The 22,222-nt window shown below is 46.9% G+C and overlaps 1 protein-coding gene and 1 pseudogene across 1 annotated transcript in view; both read right to left on the bottom strand.

The window, feature by feature from the left end:
- Positions 1–22,222, bottom strand: part of XXYLT1 (xyloside xylosyltransferase 1) — a 198,789-nt gene that overhangs the window by 78,880 nt on the left and 97,687 nt on the right. The window contains exon 3 of the mRNA XM_060099322.1: positions 4,916–5,048. Within this exon, the coding sequence (XP_059955305.1) occupies positions 4,916–5,048 (133 nt within the window). The remainder of the gene's footprint in view (positions 1–4,915; positions 5,049–22,222) is intronic.
- On the bottom strand, positions 7,187–7,970 carry LOC132491260 (NADH dehydrogenase [ubiquinone] flavoprotein 2, mitochondrial-like; annotated as a pseudogene).

The following is a 22,222-nucleotide window of genomic DNA, read 5'->3' on the forward strand; positions in this document are numbered from 1 at the left end:
CTCCCTCCCAGCCTCCCTCCCTCCCTCCCTCCCAGCCTCCCTCCCTCCCTCCTACCCTCCCTCCCTCCTAGCCTCCCTCCCTCCCTCCCTCCCACCCTTCCACCTGTTTCCCTCATAAGCTCCAGTTCCACACCCTTTGTTCCTGCTCACTCAAGGATCTTATTAAAAAGCCAGATCACTGTCCTCTGCTAAAAAGGGAGGGTTTAACACTTTGGTAGGGGTAGAACTGCCAGATTTAGCAAAGAAAGAAGGGAAGAAAGGGAAGGGAGAGAGGGAGAGAAGGGAGGAAGGGAACCCAACAGGATACCCAGTTAAATTTAAATTTCAGATAAACAACAAATACTTGTGTAAGTATATCCCTATACAATATTTGGGATATACTTACATAAAACAAGTGTTCGTTGTTTATCTGAAATTTGATTTAACTGGGTATCCTGCCTTTTAACTGGCAATCCTATATGGTTGGGAGTGGGGCAGAAGAGGAGGTATACAGAAAAACACATCAGCTGGAAAGGAAAACACAAATGCAGTTGTGATGATTAAGGAGGGAGGGAGACAACGCCTTTCCTGAGAGTCTCTTTCACACCAGAAACTTGCATACGCATTATTTCATTTGAGTGTTCCAGTAATTCTGTGTATTAGACATATTTATCCCCACTTACAGATGAAAACACAGAAGTTCAGAGAATCAACTGCAAAGTATCACATGGGTAATTCGTGAAAGGCAGGGCTATAATCCACGGCTTCTGAGTATAATCTGAGCGCTATTTCTTCTACATATGGCTACTTTGCCTGCTGATACATCCTTATAATTTTATTTATTTATTTTTTTGTGTGTGTGGTACGCGGGCCTCTCACTGTTGTGGCCTCTCCCATTGCGGAGCACAGACTCCAGACGCGCAGGCTCAGCGGCCATGGCTCACGGGCCCAGCCGCTCCGCGGCATGTGGGATCTTCCCGGACCGGGGCACGAACCCGTGTCCCCTGAATCGGCAGGCGGACTCTCAACCACTGTGCCACCAGGGAAGCCCCGTGCCCTTATAATTTTTATAGGTTGTACACAAAGCAGATCCAACAGTTTTCTTTACTTTTCCAATACGTTCATAAGGAAGTAAATTCTAAACGGCATCCTGGACTAACACATATTTGCCAAATACAGTCGTCTATTTAGAGAGATCATTCTACTTACGGAGAAAGCACTAGACCCTTCTCTCCTTTGGGCCACTTATCCCAACTAACCACACTGCCCAGCTAACCATAGTTCCCTGACAAAGAGGCAGAGAAAGAGTCAAGACAGGAAGGACAATGTTCCACCCAAGAGGACCACTGCTCCCCACTTTCAGATGAGGACGGTCATGAGATATTTGACTCGACAAAATCTTACAGGGACCCAAGAGGAAAAGGCTCCTCCACCCCTATGCTAGCATCCCACGAGCCATGATTTTCCCGAAAACACAGTTGATTTGGTGTTATGTTCTGGGGGGGAAATTGTTTTTTAAAAAGCTATCTGTTTAAAGGACAGTGGGAAATACTTTCTCCTCCAGCCCCCCAAGCCTCTAACATCTGTGGCACACAATCGAAGGGAAACAGCCATAAAAATGACTTAATATGTGCCTTTTTTGAAGTACAGTAACTGTCGGACAAGTGACTATAAAAAGAACACAGCTGAGAAGGTCTAGATTTATTTCTGCTTAGTGAATTTCCAGATCAGAATGTGCTCTGTTCATCAGTTGTTTTGCTTCTGTGCTGTTTGGTTTCTAAATTTTCCTTTCTTTTCACAGATGCTAGCAGCTTCTGTTTATGATAAAATCTTGCCCAGCTCACAGTCCACACTCAGGGAGACCACGTGGCAGTCAGGCCCCACTGCCAGTTCCTGGGGGAGGGCGGTGCCCACAAAGGTGGGCAGACAGCCGCAGGGATTCCCCACCAGCTACGATGGCCAAGTCCATGGAGATGGGGCTGAGCCTGTTCACAAGGGCTCGGCTCTGCCTGCCTTTGCTCAGGCCCTGTTTACTCCCCTGCCTTCATCCCCACTCTTGCTTCTCCCACCCCTCCTCACAAACACACACAGGCACAGACTCCAAAGTGGCAGACAACTAACACTTGATCTTTGGGGCCACTGGAGCCTCCCGTTTTTTTGTGGAAGATGGCAAAAAAACACACTCTTGTTTCCGCCCCAGCCAGCACCAAACATTCTCAGCCTGAAACAGACGACAAATACCCAAAGGCAATTACCCAGAACCTGCGGGCGCAGATTAGCTCAGGGCAGTCATTTGCAGACTTAATAATCAGAGGTCTTTAGAAACATTGCAGCTGGAGGGAGGTGTAAAGGGGGGAGAACATAGACGGACTTTTAATTTCTATTGATTCTGAGGGCGCAAACCCTACAAACAAGGCGTTTTTTTGGACTCTACCAGCTGCCCTGACGCAGAGGTCTCTTCTGTCTCATCGTACAGAATGATAATTAAAGATTCTGAAGGTGAGAAAAACTCAACTTCATTTTGGATCTAAAATCTTTCCAAGATTTCTTTTGAAAAAGCCAATTAAATTGATTTAAGTTTCACTGTTTTTAAAATCCTCAAGGTACAGAAAACATAAATTCTGGCCAACACCATTTAAATTAAGTGTGATCAGGTTTCCATTTATATTACATGAGAAGATTCCAAACCAAGACTTGGAGGCCTCAGGGCTCTAACTGCACTTAACAGTTAGCCTGGTTTAAGGATCCCTGGGGCACTGGCCCTACGGAGCAGTGAGGAGCTCACCAGCTGACAAGTCAAGACAGGAAGTCAAGAAGGCACTGGCCCTACGGAGGGCCAGGAAGCCACTGGCCCTACGGAGCAGTGAGGAGCTCACCAGCTGACAAGTCAAGACAGGAAATGGTGAGGGTTGGAAGGGCTGGGATCACAAATGCCAGGGCTGAAAGAGGGAGGTCTCGGAGCCCACCTGCTCCCATTCCCAGATGGAGGAGCCCAAGCGTGGTGGCTGAGCAGGCACCAACCAGCACATAGGATACCAGACTCTGAGCGCTCCTTCCATCTCTTCCCAGGATCTTCGTTCCCTGACCAGGGATCTAACCCGTGTCCCCTTGCAGTGGAAGCGTGGAGTCTTAACCACTGGACTGCCAAGGAAGTCCCTCCTCTCTCTGTTAAATCAAGACCCCCAGACATAATATACGTATGGAGGTGAGGGAATGAGGTAGGGAGGCTGCTATGAGTACCAAGGCAGATGTTTGCCCAAACCTCCCCCCTCCCCCACACACAGCAGAGTAAAGGGCTCCACTTTGTCACTCTGGGGCAACCTGCAAGAGGATTATGTAAGGGAGAACAGCCCACCAGGCCCAGGAGTTATCGACTCATTCAGAGGCCTTGCAGGAATTTCCTGTTGTGTGATCTGGGTCTTGCAAATAACTACAACCAAGCCGAGGCTGTCACTCTCCTCTCTCTTAGAGGAAATGTGTGTCCTTGAGTCACCAGTTGCCGGTGCCCTGCAGCTCTCCAAAGACTGTGCCTAGCTCTGAGAATGGCCACAGGGAGCCAGCAGGAGGGTGTGCACTGAGAACGAAGGGTGGGCCAGCCCAGGGGGCAGTGAAATCCCAGCTGCAGGCTCTGGGTGAGCTATGGCTCTGGCCAGAGGAGGAAGAGTCAGCAACATGGAGCTCTCTGTATCCAGGGCCGTGGGCCTAGTTTTTAACAAAAACCTACATGTGTTTCTGCTTTTCCTTTCCTTTTTTAATTTTTTTTAAATTTTTTTTTTTTTTTTTTTTACGGTACGCGGGCCTCCCAACGCCATGGCCTCTCCCGTTGCGGAGCACAGGCTCTGGTCGCGCAGGCTCAGCGGCCATGGCTCACGGGCCCAGCCGCTCCGTGGCATGTGGGATCTTCCCGGACCGGGGCACGAACCCGTGTCCCCTGCATCGGCAGGCGGACTCTCAACCACTGCGCCACCAGGGAAGCCCTAATTTTTTTAAATTTTAAGACATATATTATGTACAAAGGAGTACATGCAAACACAGGCACACTCCCTCAAGTGGAGCACAAAAGCAATGCAGCCCTCCAGCGGCAATCCCCACCCGTGTCTGCGTCCCCACCACTCCTCCGCTCCCTCCAGAGGCAACGGTCATGCTGGCTTTGGGAACCATCATTTCCTTGGTTTTCCTTATGATGTTCACCACTCGCGTATATATCCCTAAAGATGACATTTCCATTTTGCCTATCAATGCACATAGCTAGCTCCCCGTCTGCTCGTTTTATCTTTATATAATACTCAGTTAGATGAATATATTATATTTATCCATTCTGCTGTCTATGAGCATTTAGGCTGCTTTCAGTTGGGGCTACTACAAATAATACCACGACAAACACTCTTGAATGTGTCTCCTGGTCCTCAGGTGCTGGAGTTTCTTTATGCTGCGCACCTGACAGGGAAACACTGCAGCACGAGAATGCGCGTTTCACTAGGAGATGCCAATCTGTGTTCCAAAATTATGCTGGCTCTCCCTCCCTGAAAGACACTGATAAACCCACTCCACTTACACAGAGGAGGGGTCACGGCGACTCGAGGCCAAGAAAACCTAGTTCATCACCAGACTGGCAAGTTAAAGCTGCATCTTGATACCTCCTCTGTAAGACAAAGCCCAAGATTTTAAAATTCTGAGCTGAGCCAGAACCAACAATCCAAATGGCTGGGCTTTCCACAAGAAAAAATGTCACAAACTCCGCCAAATGAATGAAGTAACATCTATGGATTCGGTGCAGACCCACCTGCCCATACTACTAAATATCAGCAATAAGTACAAACGTGTCCCGGAGATATTCAGCACAGAAAGACCGCAGATGGATCAATCCCAATCTGCCGAGGGTGGAGGGGGAGTGAGGAGGGGTCCTGGAGGCCGCCCACCAGCTGCTGCCACGTACCTGTACACTGGCTGCATCTCCCTTGCTATGCCAATGACAGCACCGGGCAGGAAGTTATCGAACTCCTCAAACAATTCCCGGATGTTGGTCTTGTACTTTAGGTCTAGGTCCAGCTGAATTATCCGCAGGATCTCTGGAGGAGAGAACAATACAATAATGAGATAGACACACATCCTGGGAGGCTCAGCCACTGACAGAAAATGAAGTGGAAGGTGCAGAAAAGGGTACTGGATTATTCTTGCTGTCACTGAATAATGCAAAGACACTGCTTGAAACAAAGGCCCTTCATCTACCAGCAAGCCCCCACTCACTAGAAGCCTTCATAAAAAACAGTGGCCCTGTGGATTTCCTTCCAATTGCAGACATACAGTTTCTGTAAAACTAGGCAACCAGATCCTCCAGTTTAGGCCACTGTCCTGGTGTAATTGGCAACAGAGCACCATTTCATTCTCAAAAGTATCTGATTTAGATGATACAGTACATGGACACCCTACTGAAAACTCAAAACATACAGGTGTTTCTCTTTGGGGTACAGGTAGTAAGTGACCCACAGAAGTCATTATTGCTTCAGGTTCTTATTCCTATATATTTCTGCAAACCTAGGTATGTGTGGAGTTAGAATGCTGACCCAGAGAGAAACAGCTAAAAGACCTCAGATACTGTTTTTGGGTTTTTTTTTTTACCATCTTTATTGGAGTATAATTGCTTTACAGTGTTGTGTTAGTTTCTGCTTTATAACAAAGTGAATCAGCTGTATGTATACATATATCCCCATATCCCCTCCCCTCTTGCGTCTCCCTCCCACCCTCCCTATCACACCTCTCTAGGTGGTCACAAAGCAGGGAGCTGATCTCCCTGTGCCATGCAGCTGCTTTCCACTAGCTAGCTATTTTACATCTGGTAGTGTATATATGTCCATGCCACTCTCTCACTTCGTCCCAGCTTACCCTTCCCCCTCCCCATGTCTTCAAGTCCATTCTCTACGTCTGTGTCTTTATTCCTGTCCTGCCCCTAGGATCATAAGAACCATTGTTTTTTTAGGTTCCATATATATGTGTTAGCATACAGTATTTGTTTTTCTCTTTCTGACTTACTTCACTCTGTATGACAGACTCTAGATCCATCCACCTCACAACAAATTACTCAATTTCATTTCTCAAAAACTAGTTTTTAAATACAGTCTTAAAAATAATCATATTTATAAGCATCATAGTTAATAGTCTGGTATAAGATCAAGGCCAAACAGTGACTTTGAGAAATCCTGAAACGACTGGATTAGTTTAGATCTATCCCTGAATTAAAGCTGGCTATTAATTTCTTATTCCAGCTTGCAAAACTCATATCTAGTTTCTTGAACTGGATATTGTACACAAAGCGTTTTATTCTTTCTTCTAACTTGTAATATGCATTCAGCTGAGGAGTATATTTCCCATATCCACTGAACTTTCCAACTCAAGTTACACTTCCAGTTTCCTCCCCCAATTAGTTTTTGTATACTTGCAGAGTCAGATTTTGTTGTGTACCTTCCTTCTTTAAAAATGATAAATAGTACTTCTAGAGACAACTACCCTATCCTCGTTACACCTACAGTCTGCTTGATATGTCACTTACCAGTTGAAATTACAGTAACAACTGTGTGCTGTAAATATAAAAATGTTTAAAGAGAACCAGTGTTCTCTCTCAAATAAGGTTTATAGAAATATCATATTAACTTAAGACTTGGCTATGGCTAAAGATGGGAGAGCAAAATGTATTTGAAATTTGACAGAATTTTTACTTCACAATAACCTAATATTACTGATAAAAGTGAAGGGGCAATTGACAATGGGTAATATTGAAATAACTGTTAGCTAGCTTATGGAATAATGTGTTCATAGTCAGCCAAAGATAGCAGACGACTAAAATGGTGCTCTGAAGTTCTGACATGGCACTTACAGCTGCAAGTTGCTAGGTTACAAGCAAGGTGTACACAGATGGAAATGAACAAATAATATAAAAAGTCTATGTAGGGCCTCCCTGGTGGCGCAAGTGGTTGAGAGTCCGCCTGCCGATGCAGGGGATACGGGTTCGTGCCCCGGTCTGGGAGGATCCCATATGCCGCGGAGCGGCTGGGCCCGTGAGCCATGGCCGCTGAGCCTGCGCGTCCGGAGCCTGCGCGTCCGGAGCCTGTGCTCCGCAACGGGGGAGGCCACAACAGTGAGAGGCCCGCATACCGCAAAAAAAAAAAAAAAAGTCTATGTAGATAGGAGATTCATATTTTATTTCGCCAGTGACATATTTACAGTTGAATATAAATTAAAGGCCTGCTTGCACACCAAAGCCAGGTCCTTTAGGTGGTTCAGTCAAAGAGGTAAGACCTCCGGCTGGCTCACATGAGAAGCATCCACTCCTTGGCCCAGGTTTTGGGATTCTGCCAGCCTTGAGTTCATCAATAATTTTTTCAGTATCCTTAGGTGTCAAATCCTCAAAGTAGTTGTCATTTATTTGAACCACTGGTGTGTTTACACAGGCCCCTGAACATTCCACTTCTATAACAGTGAAAAGTTTGTCTGGTGTAGTCTCTCTAACCTTTATACCAAGCTCTTTCTGAATGGCCTCCAGGATGCTGTCGGAGTTACGAAGCACACAAGGGAAGCACGCAAGGCGTAGTAGTGCAGACTTGAACATGTTTTCCAACTGGCTTTCGGTTATACATTGTATAAAAAGTTGCTACTTCATATACTCTCATTGGAGGTACTTGTAAAACTTCTGCAACCTTGTTCATAGCAGAGATGGGCAGCCATCCATTCTGTCTTTGGGCTAAATCCAGGACTGGAAGCACAGCTGCTGCTTTATGCCCTTCTGGGTAGTTTTTTACAATTGCCTCTATCCTCTTATAGTTTTCCGGTGTGAAATCAAATGGAGCATCTGGGTTATTCTCAGGAGTATCTCTCTGCACAAGTAAGGCTCCTCCAGCTCCATTCTGCACAGCTGTCTTATGCAAATTCCTTATATGTCTTCCCCACTGGGCAGCGAAGCCAGCCGCATGGGCCCAGAGCACCGCAGAGAGGAACATGGCAGGCCAAACTGCGGGCCTTTGGGCTGCACCAGGCCTACTGTTATGTTTTTAATCCACTGTCTGAAAGACTAACTGAGCTATAATTAGACAGACTGACTCTCACAATCACCTGGCTCTTAAGAGCTGTTTGCTTCCGTTGCCCCCAGATGACTCAGGGGCGAGAAGGGAGGAGAGAGGCGTTGAGTTCATTCTCCATCCTTCATCCAACAGGACTGTCTGAGCTCCTGGGCTGGTGGTGCCAGCAGGGGACCAGACACCAAGCTGACTGGGCCCTGCCCTCAGGGAGGGACACTCAGGTGCCTGAAAACAGTAAGGGGGGACCTAGTGACGTGACGTGGAAGAGGGGCCACTCGGGGTTAAGTGATGAAGGAGAAAGAGTAGTACTAAGAGAAGGCCTGGCCTGGGAATCAGACCACAAGGGAGCAGATTCCAGTCCTGCTGTTGATTAATTCTGTGACCCTGGGGAAATTATTTCACTTCTCTAAACCTTAGTTTTTTCATTTGTTAGTGCAGATGATACAGTGTGCCTCGTGAGGCTGTGATGCCGAGAAGACGAGATAACAGGTGGGAAACATCATCCAGGCTGTAGGCACCACAGGAACCCAGGGTCTGGAGAGTAGGGAACTCACTAGAGCCTGAGGCAGTTGAGGAAGACTGAACGGAAGAAGGAGACTTGGGCAGGCGAGGAGCAGTGAGGAAACAGCACCACCTACCCAGAATGCCAGGCTCCCCCTCAACTCTCCACCACCCTTTCCCAGCGGCCCAGTTGCAGAGCACGGCGCTGTCAGGACCCACTGCCCATGGAGGCCCCCTGAAGGCAGGGACCCCATCTTTGACATCTTGGCCTCTGTCCACTCATAGTGCGGGGCTTGGCATTCAGTAAATACTCAGGAACGTTTGTGGAATTCAACAGTCATTCTCTAGATTAGTTTATGAAGAAATCACAGCTCATGATTCAAGAAAACTGATTCATTTGTCTCTGTTCTACTTTCCTTTATGATGCAGAAACAAATCAGTAATTGATATCCCATATGAGTTTTCTGAAAAAAAAAATAAGTGCCAGTAGGTGAGAATCCAGCTGCCCAGGCCCGAGGGGAGCAGGCTGCTTCTTGGGCCCCTGCGGGAAGGGGGTAGATGAAAATGGGCCCCAGGCCAGTTCGGACCCGGCAGCCGGCCTGCCTTCACACTGCCCACCCCACACGTAAATGTGAGCAAAACTGCCACTTTCCCTCCTGCACTAAAGACAATAATCACAACTACCTAGAAACTAGGGAGAGTGATGACCCAGGAGACTGGAGGTCAGCAAGCCCATGTGGTGACGTGGCTGCCTCCTAGAAGCTGCCCTAAACCGGGAAGGAGAAGAGAAACAGTCCACAAGGTGGAGTCTCGGGGCACCTGCTGCTCTCAGAGGTGGCCCTGGGGAACAGAGGTAAGGAACCTGATGGTGACCTTAGGGAAGGACACTGTGTCCCAGGAGAGAATGTCCAGGCATGAGTTGCAGCCATCAAGAAGTCATGATGGGGAGGCCCCACCACATACACCCCTCCAGCCATTTCTCTCCTTTCTTTCAGTCCATCTCCTGCATCCCGAGCTCCCAAATCATCCAGGGTTTCAGGCAGCTCTTACACAAGGTAGAGCAGAGCCCTCATGAGACAGGGACAGGATGGCACCATCATCCCAAACAGAGAGATCCCATCATCGCCAGGGGTGGGGATGGTGAGAGGACAATAGGGTGTTTGACCTGGAGATGGGAGGCCTCAAGGAAGTATGGTGGTAGTTCTGTGGCACCGTCAGGGCTATGAAAGAAAGAGAACTCTCATCCTCACGGCCCTGGGAGTACTTCCAATAATATCAGCGAATGCTACATAAGAAGCACCCTTTCTCCGAGTGGTTTATAAGTGTCTGGTATTATTACACAGGCAACAGTTTTATTTCTCATAACCACCCGACATGTTAAGTGGAGTTATTCCCATGTTTAAACGAAGAACCAGAGGCTTAGAAAGGTTAAAAACAATAGCCCAAGGGCCCACAACCAACAAGTCTCGGAGCTGGGATCTGAACCCAGGTCTGCTTGACTTGAAAGTCCAGCATGCTCTTCCTAGTAGACCCTGATTCTGCTTGTGACGGGAGAGGAGCTCCTGGGAGGTAAGTTTTAGCTCCACTGCTACCCACACAGGAGGCCTGGGAGCACGGAGAAGTGCCAAAGACCTTGATAGACAAAAAGCAGAGCGACAGCCTGGGCAAATGAGAATTATGAGGAAGTCCTCTATATAATAGCGGTAATTTCACTATAATTAGAGAAATTCCTGATCGAGGGACCATTCTTCCTTGAAAGCTTACCATGTGCTATGTGTACTCTCGGGTCTTTCAAGATCATCTAAATCCTACATAATCTGCCTGAAGCAACCCGAATACCTCCTTCCCTGGCCTGCCTGGACAGGACCTGGGCAGAGGGCCGAGCTCAAGGACATCAGATTCTCTTGAGGAGACCCAGTTCCTGCATTTGGGCAGAGCCTGGCCTTGTCTTAATACGCCCCTCAGTAAATCTGAGCCCTTTCCCGGACCTTTAGGGACTGGCTGGGAGTGAACTTGGGTAGGTCACGTGCAGCCCTAAGACACAGGAATTTGAGATGCTTTAATATTTTTTATAACGCCTCCTTGGTAAAGCACCTTTCAGGAAGGATTTGCTTAAGCTTGGGAAGACTTCCTTCAAGAGGGCCTTCACCACACAGGGTTAACTGATCAGGAAGGAAAGGGGCAGCAACTCCGGCATGAAGTGACCCCTCACACCAATGTGAAAGGACTGACCCGGCCGTCAACTTTCAGGCCGAGGCAGGAGGACCCTCCCTTCTATTCAGGGAGGCCGACAGCTCCCAGCACAGCCTGCACTAACATGCAGGCATCTGTCCAGACAGTTATCCTTTTATGTAATGTCATAAATGTCGCTGCTGAAAAGAGGAAGATGCTTACCAGGAAGGCTGGAATTCATTAGGATGAGATTTTTTTTTTTTTTTGCGGTACGCGGGCCTCTCACTGTTGTGGCCTCTCCCGTTGCGGAGCACAGGCTCCGGACGCGCAGGCTCAGCGGCCATGGCTCACGGGCCCAGCCGCTCCGTGGCATGTGGGATCTTCCCGGACCGGGGCACGAACCCACGTCCCCTGCATCGGCAGGCGGACTCTCAACCACTGCGCCACCAGGGAAGCCCTAGGATGAGATTTTTCAAAGGGCCCTGTTCCTCTGGTCCTTGATATAGTCATCTCTGTGGGAACTACATCCGGAGCGTTTTACACATAATGCTGAAAGACTGTTTTGAGGATGAAACAAGGTTGATATGTGGAAGCAGCAGCCACAGTGATGGCCCAGAGAAGATGCTGGTTGGAGGACAGCTGTAATGTCAGCAGTAAGACCACTGAAATGTAAGGAATAAATGAATGAGATAACTGCTCCCAAAGCAAAGAGGAGATGAAATCTATAAAGCACTGGGGAGAATGTTTGAGCAAAAGGAGGAATAGTAGTCTACAAAACGCAAAAAAATGTCTTGCATCTCAGGCTGGTTGAATGTCCGCCATGTCAGAATCCCATGAGAAGAAAGCAAAAAAAGGTAGTGGACAGAATAATCTAGGATAATGCATTTGAAAAGGGAACCTGATAATAACTGATGGCCACATATACCCATTTACAAGATTGGGAAACCGAGGACCAAAGAAGCAGAAGGACTTGCCAGGGATTACACAGTCCAGCTAAGTGGCCAAGCTGATCCCAGAACCCAGGTCTTCTGACTCCCTAGCCAATGGTCTCATGTTAACTAGCCCCCCTGCCACCACCCACTCCCAGCATGGACCATGAACTCCTAGGGAGCAGAAGATATTGTGTAATGGCCCAAAGGGTTGTGCACAAGACTTGCCAGGCACCCAACACAACTAGCTCATGGAGGATCTGCAAATGACCCATGAAAATGTAAACCTGAAGATTAATAAGTAGTAGCCAAAGAAAAGAAAGACTTCCGTGACCCACACAGTTTGTAGTCAACTTTTGGAAATGGGAAAATGGCTCTCCATATTCTCACATTAACCTCAGGCACAGATGTTAAAAAAACAAACAAATCTTTACATTCCTCTAAGAACATACCTTGAGCTGTGCTAAATTCAAAGGGAGGCAGGAACCTGACTTAGCATCTCAGAGCCACCCATGGAGACTCAAGCTCAGCACCCCGTGTGAGAGCCACGCAACCAGCAGTCAAGCACTGTCCGCCCCGCGCCCACCATCCTCTGTTCTAGGCAGACCTGTGCATTCCTGGGAATGTGTCTGCTGCTACATTCAATCAGTTGGGTGAGGGGCATTCCGACCAGCCCCTCAGACTTAAAATCTTCTCACATACATGTTTAAATCACAAAAACAAGAACTGAAGTATCAGTGTGTGCCTAGCTCATGTTCTCAGGTAGAAGGAAGCTTGGCTCACGTGTTAGGAAGAGACCTGTGTGTGCACCTGGTGTTTGAGGAACACACTTGTGGCTGGTCATCCTCCTCAGGTGAGTTCAACTCCCTGATGCTGGTTGCCCAGGCCTCTTGGTAAATGATGGAACCTGGAAGAGCTTCCGGCATTCCCACCTCATGGCTCAGCAGCTGGAGCTTTAAACGCTGGTTTCCACGGAGGACAATAGTTTGGTAAGAGCTCAGAAAAGCTGACCTGGGATATTTCAGGAAATGGAAGAATTGCTGCCTACAAGGTATAGAAGGTGGTTCAGGGGTCACACAGGAATGGTGAATGTGTGATCACAAGATAGGATCCACTGAAGTATGTCAACTCAAACTGGGAAAAGATGCTCAGGACCTAGGTGGGCTTTCTGGTCTAAGACATACTCCCTCTTGAGCTTCAGCTCCAGGGGATAAAGTAAAAAATGTGGTGCCGTCTTCACAAGAGGAGGTCGGCTCGCCTCGTCCTCTCATGCTCCAGTTTTAGGCTAACAACATGGTGCCACTCGGTTCTAACAAGTTGGAAAAGGAAAGACAAGATCCCAAGTGCTGGTTCAAAATGCGCTTTCAAGACCTTCAAATCCCCATTACCATCATCACCACCCTGACCCTGGATGGCACTGAGGAGGTTCCAACTGCCCGGGTGATTGTTCTTGGGGTTCAGAAAGCCCACCCCCACTGCTGTGTCTGAGGCCCTGAGCACCAGCCTGGCTGGGCTGTAGGGTTGATGCCTCTGCACAAGTACACTGCAGAAGGCAATGTCCATGGCCTTAAAACCAGCTGGGAGGTTCCCAAGTCAACATTCCCCGATGGAAACAGGCTTGAGACAGCTCATCATCAGCCTCCAATTAAATCAGCCACAAGGCATGTCATCTGACCATGGATGGAATTACAACCCGGAGTGAGTAATTAAGGATACCCCCAAACAAACAAAAGGATTTTAAAAAACCTCCTTTCCTCTCCCCTCCCTTCTCCTATCCCCAGAAACAACAGACACATCTTAACACACACAAAACAACACAAAACATAATAGGTCAGGAAATGATGAGAAGGTAAAGACTCCCTTGGGGGAGCACTGAGCCCCCCCATCCTGGGCAGCAGACGGGCCTTCTCCAGGGGCAGATGAACCATGCAAGCACCTTCTCTCCCTTTGTGTTTTGAAAGAGCATCAGAGCTTCCCAGAGATAAATATTTATAACACATTAGAGGGCCCTCACCTCTGAACATCAGCCCAAGCTTTCCACTAACCCGGAGGGGGCTCGGGGAGGAAGGGAAATTATGACAACTCCAAGCAATGCGGGGCATCATGAGGCTGAGGACCTGGAAGCAGCTGCTTAGAAAGGGAGCTCACTTTCTCACTGTCTGCTTGGCAAGATTGCAGCAATTTGCCACCTGCTTTATCATCATCTGGAGCTTGTTAATTGCTGCTCAGCAGCACCTCTGGCCTGCAGGACCCAAAGGGCACCTGAAAGGGGTGGAGACTTCCTCTAAGGGTAAGAGGCTCCTGACCGGGGAGGAGACAGTCCCGATGTGCCACACCAGCCACACCAGCCCGGCATTTCCTGCTAGAGGGTTTCAGGCTGTGTGTGACGGAGGGCCCGCCATTGCACTCCACACACCCAAGCTGTGTCCCCGAGGGGGTCCGAGGGTGGAATGCGCCGGGGCGGTTCTCACATCCGACAGGGAACTTGGGTCACCTCCCAGCTGGGCTTCGCCATTCCCTTCCCCGTGCAAGGCCCAGCTGCAGGACAGCTGGTTAACTGTGGGAATAGCTGGCACGAAGGAACACAGTGGAACATGCCAAGCGTCCAAGGGGCTCCTCCAGCCTGGTCAGCTAAACGCTCCCTCCCTCGGAGCAGGGAGAGTGTGTCTGTGCCAGGCCCATTGCTGGGGCTTTACAACTACTGACCCAGCGCACGAACCTCCACTCTGCTCTGCTGGGTGGGTATCAGGACCCCCCATCTTCAAATGAGGAAGTTGAGGCTCAGAGAGTTTTGGCGACTCACCTTGGACAACCTGGCAAGGAAGCGTCCGAGTTGAGAGCAAGCACAGATTTGCCTCATACAGGTTTCTGAGAAAAGCCTTCAGACATCTCTGAAGTCCCTTTTCAAATTCCATTATCTTTAAAAACAAGAAATGCTGCTACATCAAGAGCAAAAATACCAGACAGATGCAGAGCATCTCAGGCAGAGACTGGGTTTCCCATGGGAAGAGCTGGGGTTTCCCACAGCCACTTCCCTCAAGGCCCCCACCCTCAAGGAACTTGAAGACTATTGGGGTACCCTTTCATTGAACAAGGGCCAATGGAGAAGTTTCAGGAAAAAGAGGTTTCGTGCCACAAAATTAAGTAGAAAGGAAGTTCTGAAGCCCCACACTTGCTCTGAAGCCCCGCGTTTCCCTGCCTTGCAGGTCCCTGGATGGCCAGGATACAGCCGTGCTCGGGTCTGCAGGCTCAGCGCAGCCAGGAAGTCCCCCAGGCTAATCTATGCCTTCCACATCAGCAGCCGGCCCCTCCCCTGAGGGAGGAGGGGAAGGGAAAGGAAACTGAGTTCACAAGAGTGATTAATGCAACCTGTTAGCAGCTCTGGTGAAAGGCTTTGGGGCCAAGAGGTTGAAATTAATGACCAGAGTCAGTTTTATGTATTAACTACAAAGCAAATTCTTTCTTCTAGCCCTACTCACCCCTCTCAAAATGAAGCGTGGAGTGTTAGCTATGGCTCAGCCTTAACAGTTTTTACAACTATCAGCTCCTGTTCTGTGGACAAAACAAAGTATTACGAAAAGATACGGTTTTCCCTTCAGCAACAGTGCAACGGGAGTCTCCTCCCTCATCCTTAGCACCTTCTGTGACTTGGTGTAAATCATACCCTTTAGGATAGGACAGAATTTATTTTGAACTTGGCTGAAAAACTTTAGGAACATATATAAGAAGACAACAAATAAAACACCCAGCCTCAATTTTCCTCTCACTTATAATGCCAATATGAAATTACAGCTCATGTACTTCTTTGTGAAGTTCAATATGCAGGGGAAATTGAATTTTAGATTTGAACAGCAGAATATCCCACTTTCTTTCATTTCTATGGAATGGATGTCCATGGTCCCTGCTGGCCTCTCCACAGCTTACAGCTCTCTGATGTCTGCTATAGACTTTATTTCTTGTCTCCAAACGTGTAAACTCTCCTTCCTGTTGGGGGCAGGACCACACTGCGACTTTGTTCACCAACACTGAGTCTATGCCTGGTCTCTGCTCTTCATCAGCAGGCTTTTTTCACGGACCCCTAGGGATGGCAGCTGTAGAAAGCAGTCCTCTCCGGGCAGAATTAATAGGTATTTTCTGGAAATAGCGATACAGCAGTTACCATGGGTCTGCCCAAACGGTCAAAGCAGGACTTTGCAAATTCCTCATTCTGAGGTTTTTTACTGGAAGTATGTGGTTCTTGCTTCTAATCCCATCTGCCCTCTCTCTTTCCATCTTCCAGCCACTCGCTTCCTCTGCAATGGCATTTGAACCTACCCCAGACCCACAGATTCCATTCAGAATTAGGGAAACTAACAAAGGTTTTGTCCCATTGCCTTGCAGTTCCTCATCCCCAAGCTCTGCCCTGACACATGCTCCTGTCCCTGGGCCTGGCCAGCACCCCCCGCCCCCTTCAGTTCACTCAGATGACAATGACAATAACAGGACTGGTTCCTTATATTTTACAGCACATAGCGATGTTCAAAGTGCATTCCCAGATCACAAAACTCTTTCCCATGCTTTGGCTCATTTAATCTTTACAACAACCCTAGGGGGCAGGTGCATCTCTGTGGGTTGGGTCCAACGGCACATAGCAGAAGACCTAAAGTAACAATGGTTTAAACACACATAAGACCATAGCTAAGCCATCCAGGGATGGGATGGCTGCTTTGTGAAGTTATCAAGGGTCCAGGCTCCTTCTACCTTTTCATTCTGCTATCCTAGGTCTGGTTTCCATCCTCAAGGTCACCTCATGGTTCAAGATGGCTACTGATGCTCCAGCCAACCTGGCTGCATTCCAGGCAACAGAAAGGAGGAAGGAGAAAAGGCCCTCCCTCTTCTTCACCCCCTGCAATAAGGCAGACCTTTTAGGCAACCTTCCTGGAAGTCCTTAACAATTCTTCTTATATCACACCAGACAACATTTAGTCACATGGCCACACCTAGCTGCAAGGGAAGCTGTGGAATATATTCTTTTACTGGGCATAATGCTGCTCCCAAATAAATGGGATTCAGTTAAAAATGAAAAAGGAGAGAATAGAGCAGCAACTAGCAGTTCCACAGCAAGCAAGTATTCATTCCACTCACTCTGCAGATGAAGAAGTAGGGGCCCAAAGAGATTAGGTTTTGCTAAGGTCACATGGTCAATAATGGCAACACAGGAACTAAGTCCACATCACCTGACCCATGTCCAGACTCTCTTTCCTTGTTCACAAAGTCCCTGTGCTGCAGTGGAGCCACTAGCGTGTTCCTGCCTGGACTCCTGTCTGCTCACCTTCCAGACCGTTGCTCAGCCCTCACCTGTTCCGTGACGGCCTACCATCACCTACCTACCTACCTACTGAGACCTGCGCCTGCCAGTCCTGGATGCCATCGTGAAGGATGCCTGTCCTTCACTGCCTGCCTCTCACTTCCCTCCCTGCCTGGCTCCTTGCCCTGTGCCCCAACATGTGTCTTCAAATCTGGGCACGGTCACTAGTAAGATGAGCCAAGCCAGCGCCAACCCAGACCCCAGCGAGCTGAAGCACACCCCAAAACTCTGTAATGCCCGTGGAGTTCTGTGAGAAGGATGCCTCACCTGGGCCCTGCCCCACAAGGATCGCTGACATCTCCTAACACTGTTTCTGGTGGTGAACCTCTTGCGTGGCCGGCGCCTTGTTCCATTCTGACACTGAAATCACATTTCCTGCATGCTGCGTGGCTGTGTGCTAGAGCAGGATGCTGACCTTCAGGTCTCTGACAACAACACCTGAGCAAGCACAGGCTGTTTTGCTTTCAAGGTCCTAGCACCCTGGCCACTTCTTTCACTTCACAAAAAACAAAGGCTTCTGATTTTGGCAGCAGTTCTTCCTGGTGTGAACAATGGATCCGTCCCTCTTTCCTGGGGCTGAACTCCCTGAGTCCCTTTCACCCAGCAGACTCATCCTTCTCCAATGGGGCTTACAGCTCACCACCACCCTCAGACTCAAGGCTGCGGATCTCCTTCAGCATCCTCTCTAGCTGATACAGCGGGAGGATCTGCAAGAGAGGGATGGGCACCACCGAGATGCTTACACCAGGAGGGAAGTGGATCAGGCAGAGAACAGCCAACTTCTCCCCAAGGGGAGAAAGCCTGCCCTCGGGCACACACCTGACTTCTCCCTGGCACCATGGAGGAGTTGAGGAAAGAGAGGCCCCATATCATTCCTTGTGCCCAGAAATCCACATTATGGCAACTTGCAAGGAGAAAAACCAGTTTCTCTACTTTATGAACCCAGAAAATACCTCTCTGAGACAGGTGAAGATCCACCATTCCCTTACCTTTTGAAGCAGGAGAAAAAAATCTGTTTTTCTTTCTAAAACATTAAAAGGTTTTAGTCTTTTCAGGAGGAAAACTTGTGATGGTTTGCAAACTGACTTGGCTATGGGCAAATGGCTCTCCAGGTTCCCTGCCTCCTGAGCCAGGCCTCCTGAGAAAATGTTACATTATTTTGACTTTTATGCTACATTACAAAAAGAAAGATGGAAACCATAGCAAAATGAATAGACAACCTACAGACTGGGAGAAAATATTTGCAAATGATGCTACCGACAAGGGTTTAATTTCCAAAATATGCAAACAGCTCATACAACTCAATAACAAAAAAACCACACAACCCAATTAAAAAAAATGGGCAGAAGACCTAAATAGACATTTCTCCAAAGAAGACATACAGATGGCCAAAAGGTACATGAAACGATGCTCAACATTACTAATTATCAGAGAAATGCAAATCAAAACTACAGTGAGGTACCACCTCACACCTGTCAGAATGCCCATCGTCAAAAAGTCTACAAATAATAAATGCTGCAGAGGGAGAAAAGCAAAGGAAAAATTTACACTCCTACACTGTTGGTGGGAATATAAATTTGTGCAGCCGCAAATGCTGGAGAACAGTATGGAGGTGCCTTAAAAAACTAAAATAGAGTTGCCATATGATCCAGCAATCCCACTCCTGAGCATATATCTGGAGAAAACTCTAATTCGAAAAGATACATGCACCCCAATGTTCATAGCAGCACTATTTACAATAGCCAAGACATGGAAACAACCTAAATGTCCATCAACAGATGAATGGATAAAGAAGATGTGGTATATATATACAATGGCATATTACTCAGCCATAAAAAAGAATGAAATGCCATTTGCAGCAACATGGACAGACCTAGAGATTATCATACTAAGTGAAGTAAATCAGAAAGAGAAAGACAAATATTATATGATATCACTTATATGTGGAATGTAAAATATGATACAAATGAACTTATTTCCAAAACAGAAAGAGACTCACAGACATAGAAAACACACCTATGGTTACCAAATGGTAAGGGGGAAGGGAGAGATAAATTAGATGTTTGGGATTAACAGATATACACTACTGTATATAAAATAGATAACCAACAAGGACCTATTGTATAGCACAGGGAACTATATTTAATATCCTGTAATAAACCATAATGGAAAAGAATATGAAAAAGAATACACACACACATATATATACACACACATATATATAACTCAATCACTTTGCTATACATCAGAAACTAATATAAAACCGTAAATCAACCATACATACTTCCATAAGAAAAAAAATGAACTATCTATCATCATCTATAAAATGATGAGGTTCCCATATGCCTGGGAACAAGGTACTGGGCTAGCTCATTTTTACATATTTTACCTAATTTAATCCTTACAAGTAGGGTTTATTGTCCCCATTTTATAGTTTTCTCCCATCCAAAATACAGTCTATGTTTCATTGCTTTCATCCCTGTTTACCAAGGTTAAGACGAGCCCCTCCTACTATGAATCTAAGAAGAATTACCCAAGAATGTGGAGTAGTCAAAAGACTGGCCCCTATGCTGGGAGTCCAGATTCCAATTTTCATTCAAAATCCTTTTTATAACTTGTTCCCATCACAGACGCAACAATTGAAAAGATTCTACCAAATTGTACTTATGCACTGATTGATTCATTCACTTGTTTTAATTTTAATTTCTTTTAATTAATTTAGTTTCTGGCTTTTAATTAAATAAATTATTTGTTTTAATTTTTAAATTAAAGACAAAATATAATGCCAAATTGACATCACTGCAGATGAAAGAAAAAAAAAAGAAAAAAAAATTTAACCTCTAAATATTTTAGTAGGTACTTCCTACCAAACAAGGACACTCTCATCATAACAGCACAACCATCAAACCCAGGAAATTAACATTAATACATCACTACCACTTAATCTACAGCCCCATTCAAAATTTGTCGATTGTCCAAAAACAAAAACAAAATTTATGGTCCAGGATGGCATATGGTTGTCATGTATCTTCAATATGAAATAGTTCCTCAGTCTTTCCTTGTCTTCTGGGACCTGGGACAATTTGAGGAGCACAGGCCAATGATTTAGTAAAATCTCCCTAAATTTGGGTTTGCTAACGTTTCCTTCTGATTAGATTCAGGTTATGCATCTTTGTCAGGAACAGCACAGAAGTGATGCTGGGTTCTTCTCACTCCATCTTATCAGGAGGCACAACATGTCAATTTGTCCCATTACTGGTGATGTTAGTTTTGATCCCCTGTTTTTTTAAAACAAGTAATGAAATGTGCTCTGCCTTATTTAATGAAATGTGGACTTAGGACCTCTGGGCAAGTGTGAGTAGGCAGGGTACTAGGTTACAGCCCTGGCTCACAGGCCTGACTCTGCCACTGTGTCTGGCCTTGGACGAGCCACTTCTCTGAACGTCAGTTTTCCCAGACTGTAAAGACAAGGGCACTGGAGCAGATGCTCTCCCAACCCCTCCCAGCCCTGCATCCTTGTGACTCTGAATAGAGGTGGCCTTCTCATCACTCATAGCCCAGCTGCTTGTCCTCAGAATAGCACAGATATATTAGGCACAGAAGATACTCCTCACTGTGTTGACCTTAGCCATGCCAAGCCAAGCAAGCCACAGTCCCTACTGTGTGCCCAGTACTATGTTAAGTGTGGGGGAGGTTCAGAAATGAATGACACTGTTCATAGCCGCCAAATACCCAAATAGCATTTTCATTATATATTCTCTATTGCTGCCACTGCTGTTTCCAATGTTTCCTTATCACCATGCTCCATGACTATTCAACATAACCATATGGAAGCTAACACGTACTTAGTACCTACTAAGTGCCAGACGCTGGAATACTTTTAAATCTCCCAATTTCCATTTAACAGATGGAAATAACTTACCTAAGGTCACACAGCTAAAGAGTGACAGAGCAGGAATGCACATCAGGCCTTTCTGGCCCTACAGTCTGAGCTCTTTGGCCACATCATACTCCCTTTAAACGTGTTTACTTTGAAACTGTCCCACACCCTGTGCCAGTTACCTGTAGCTGCGTAAAAAACCACCCCAAAACTTAGTGGTTTAAAACAGTGTACGAGGGGCTTCCCTGGTGGCGCAGTGGTTGAGAATCTGCCTGCAACACGGGTTCGAGCCCTGGTCTGGGAAGATCCCACATGCCACGGAGCAACTAGGCCCGTGAGCCACAACTACTGAGCCTGCGCGTCTGGAGCCTGTGCTCCACAACAAGAGAGGCCGCGACAGTGAGAGGCCCGCACACCGCGATGAGGAGTGGCCCCCACTTGCCACAACTAGAGAAAGCCCTCGCACAGAAACCAAGACCCAACACAGCCCAAAATAAATAAATAAATAAATAAATTAAAAAACAAACAAACAAAAAAAAACAGTGTACGATTATCCCTTACAGTTCTGTGGGTCACGTAGGCTCAGCTGGGCTGTCCTCAGCTGGGGTCTCCCATATGGACACCGGGAGATGGTGGTCGAGGCTACAGTCTTCCAAAGACTCAGCAAGGCTGGATGGCCACATCACACATTTTGCTTGCGGTTGATGCTGGCTGTTGGCAAAGAGCCCAGCAGAGGCTGTCAACCAGAGCACTTTCATGTGGGCTCCCCCTGGGGTCTCGGCTTCTCCCAGCAGGGCAGCTGGATTCCAAAAGGGAGCTTGCCAAGAACAAGTGTTCCAAGAGACCCAGGCTGAAACTGCACAGAGCTTAGAAGTCAGGCTGCATCACTTCCACTGGGTCTTATCCACCAAAAACAAGCTACAGAGCCTACCCAAATTCCAAGAGGGGCGACTGCACACAGGTGTGAATGCTGGGAGGTGTGGCTCCTTAGGAGGTTGTCTTTGGGGACCAGCTACCACATTCCCTCACCCCATAGTGGAATTACAGATTATTTTAAATTTCTTCTTTATGCTATTCCAAATATCCTACCACATATATGTATGTATTTTTGTAATGACAAAAATAAATATATTAAAACATATAATATTGTAATTATAATGTTATCAGTATGTCAAAATATACACTAATGTATTATATATTTATGTGTGTGTATATACACACACATATGCAACTAGAAGAAAATGTGTATTTTTAAAATACTTGTCCATCTTTTCAAAAAGGACATGTATTGCTTTTAAATTAAAAACATTTCTAAAGGGATTAATTAACTACCTCACAGAAAATA

This window comes from Mesoplodon densirostris, chromosome 5 (assembly GCF_025265405.1).
Source record: "Mesoplodon densirostris isolate mMesDen1 chromosome 5, mMesDen1 primary haplotype, whole genome shotgun sequence".
In the NCBI taxonomy this organism is placed as follows: Eukaryota; Metazoa; Chordata; class Mammalia; order Artiodactyla; family Ziphiidae; genus Mesoplodon; species Mesoplodon densirostris.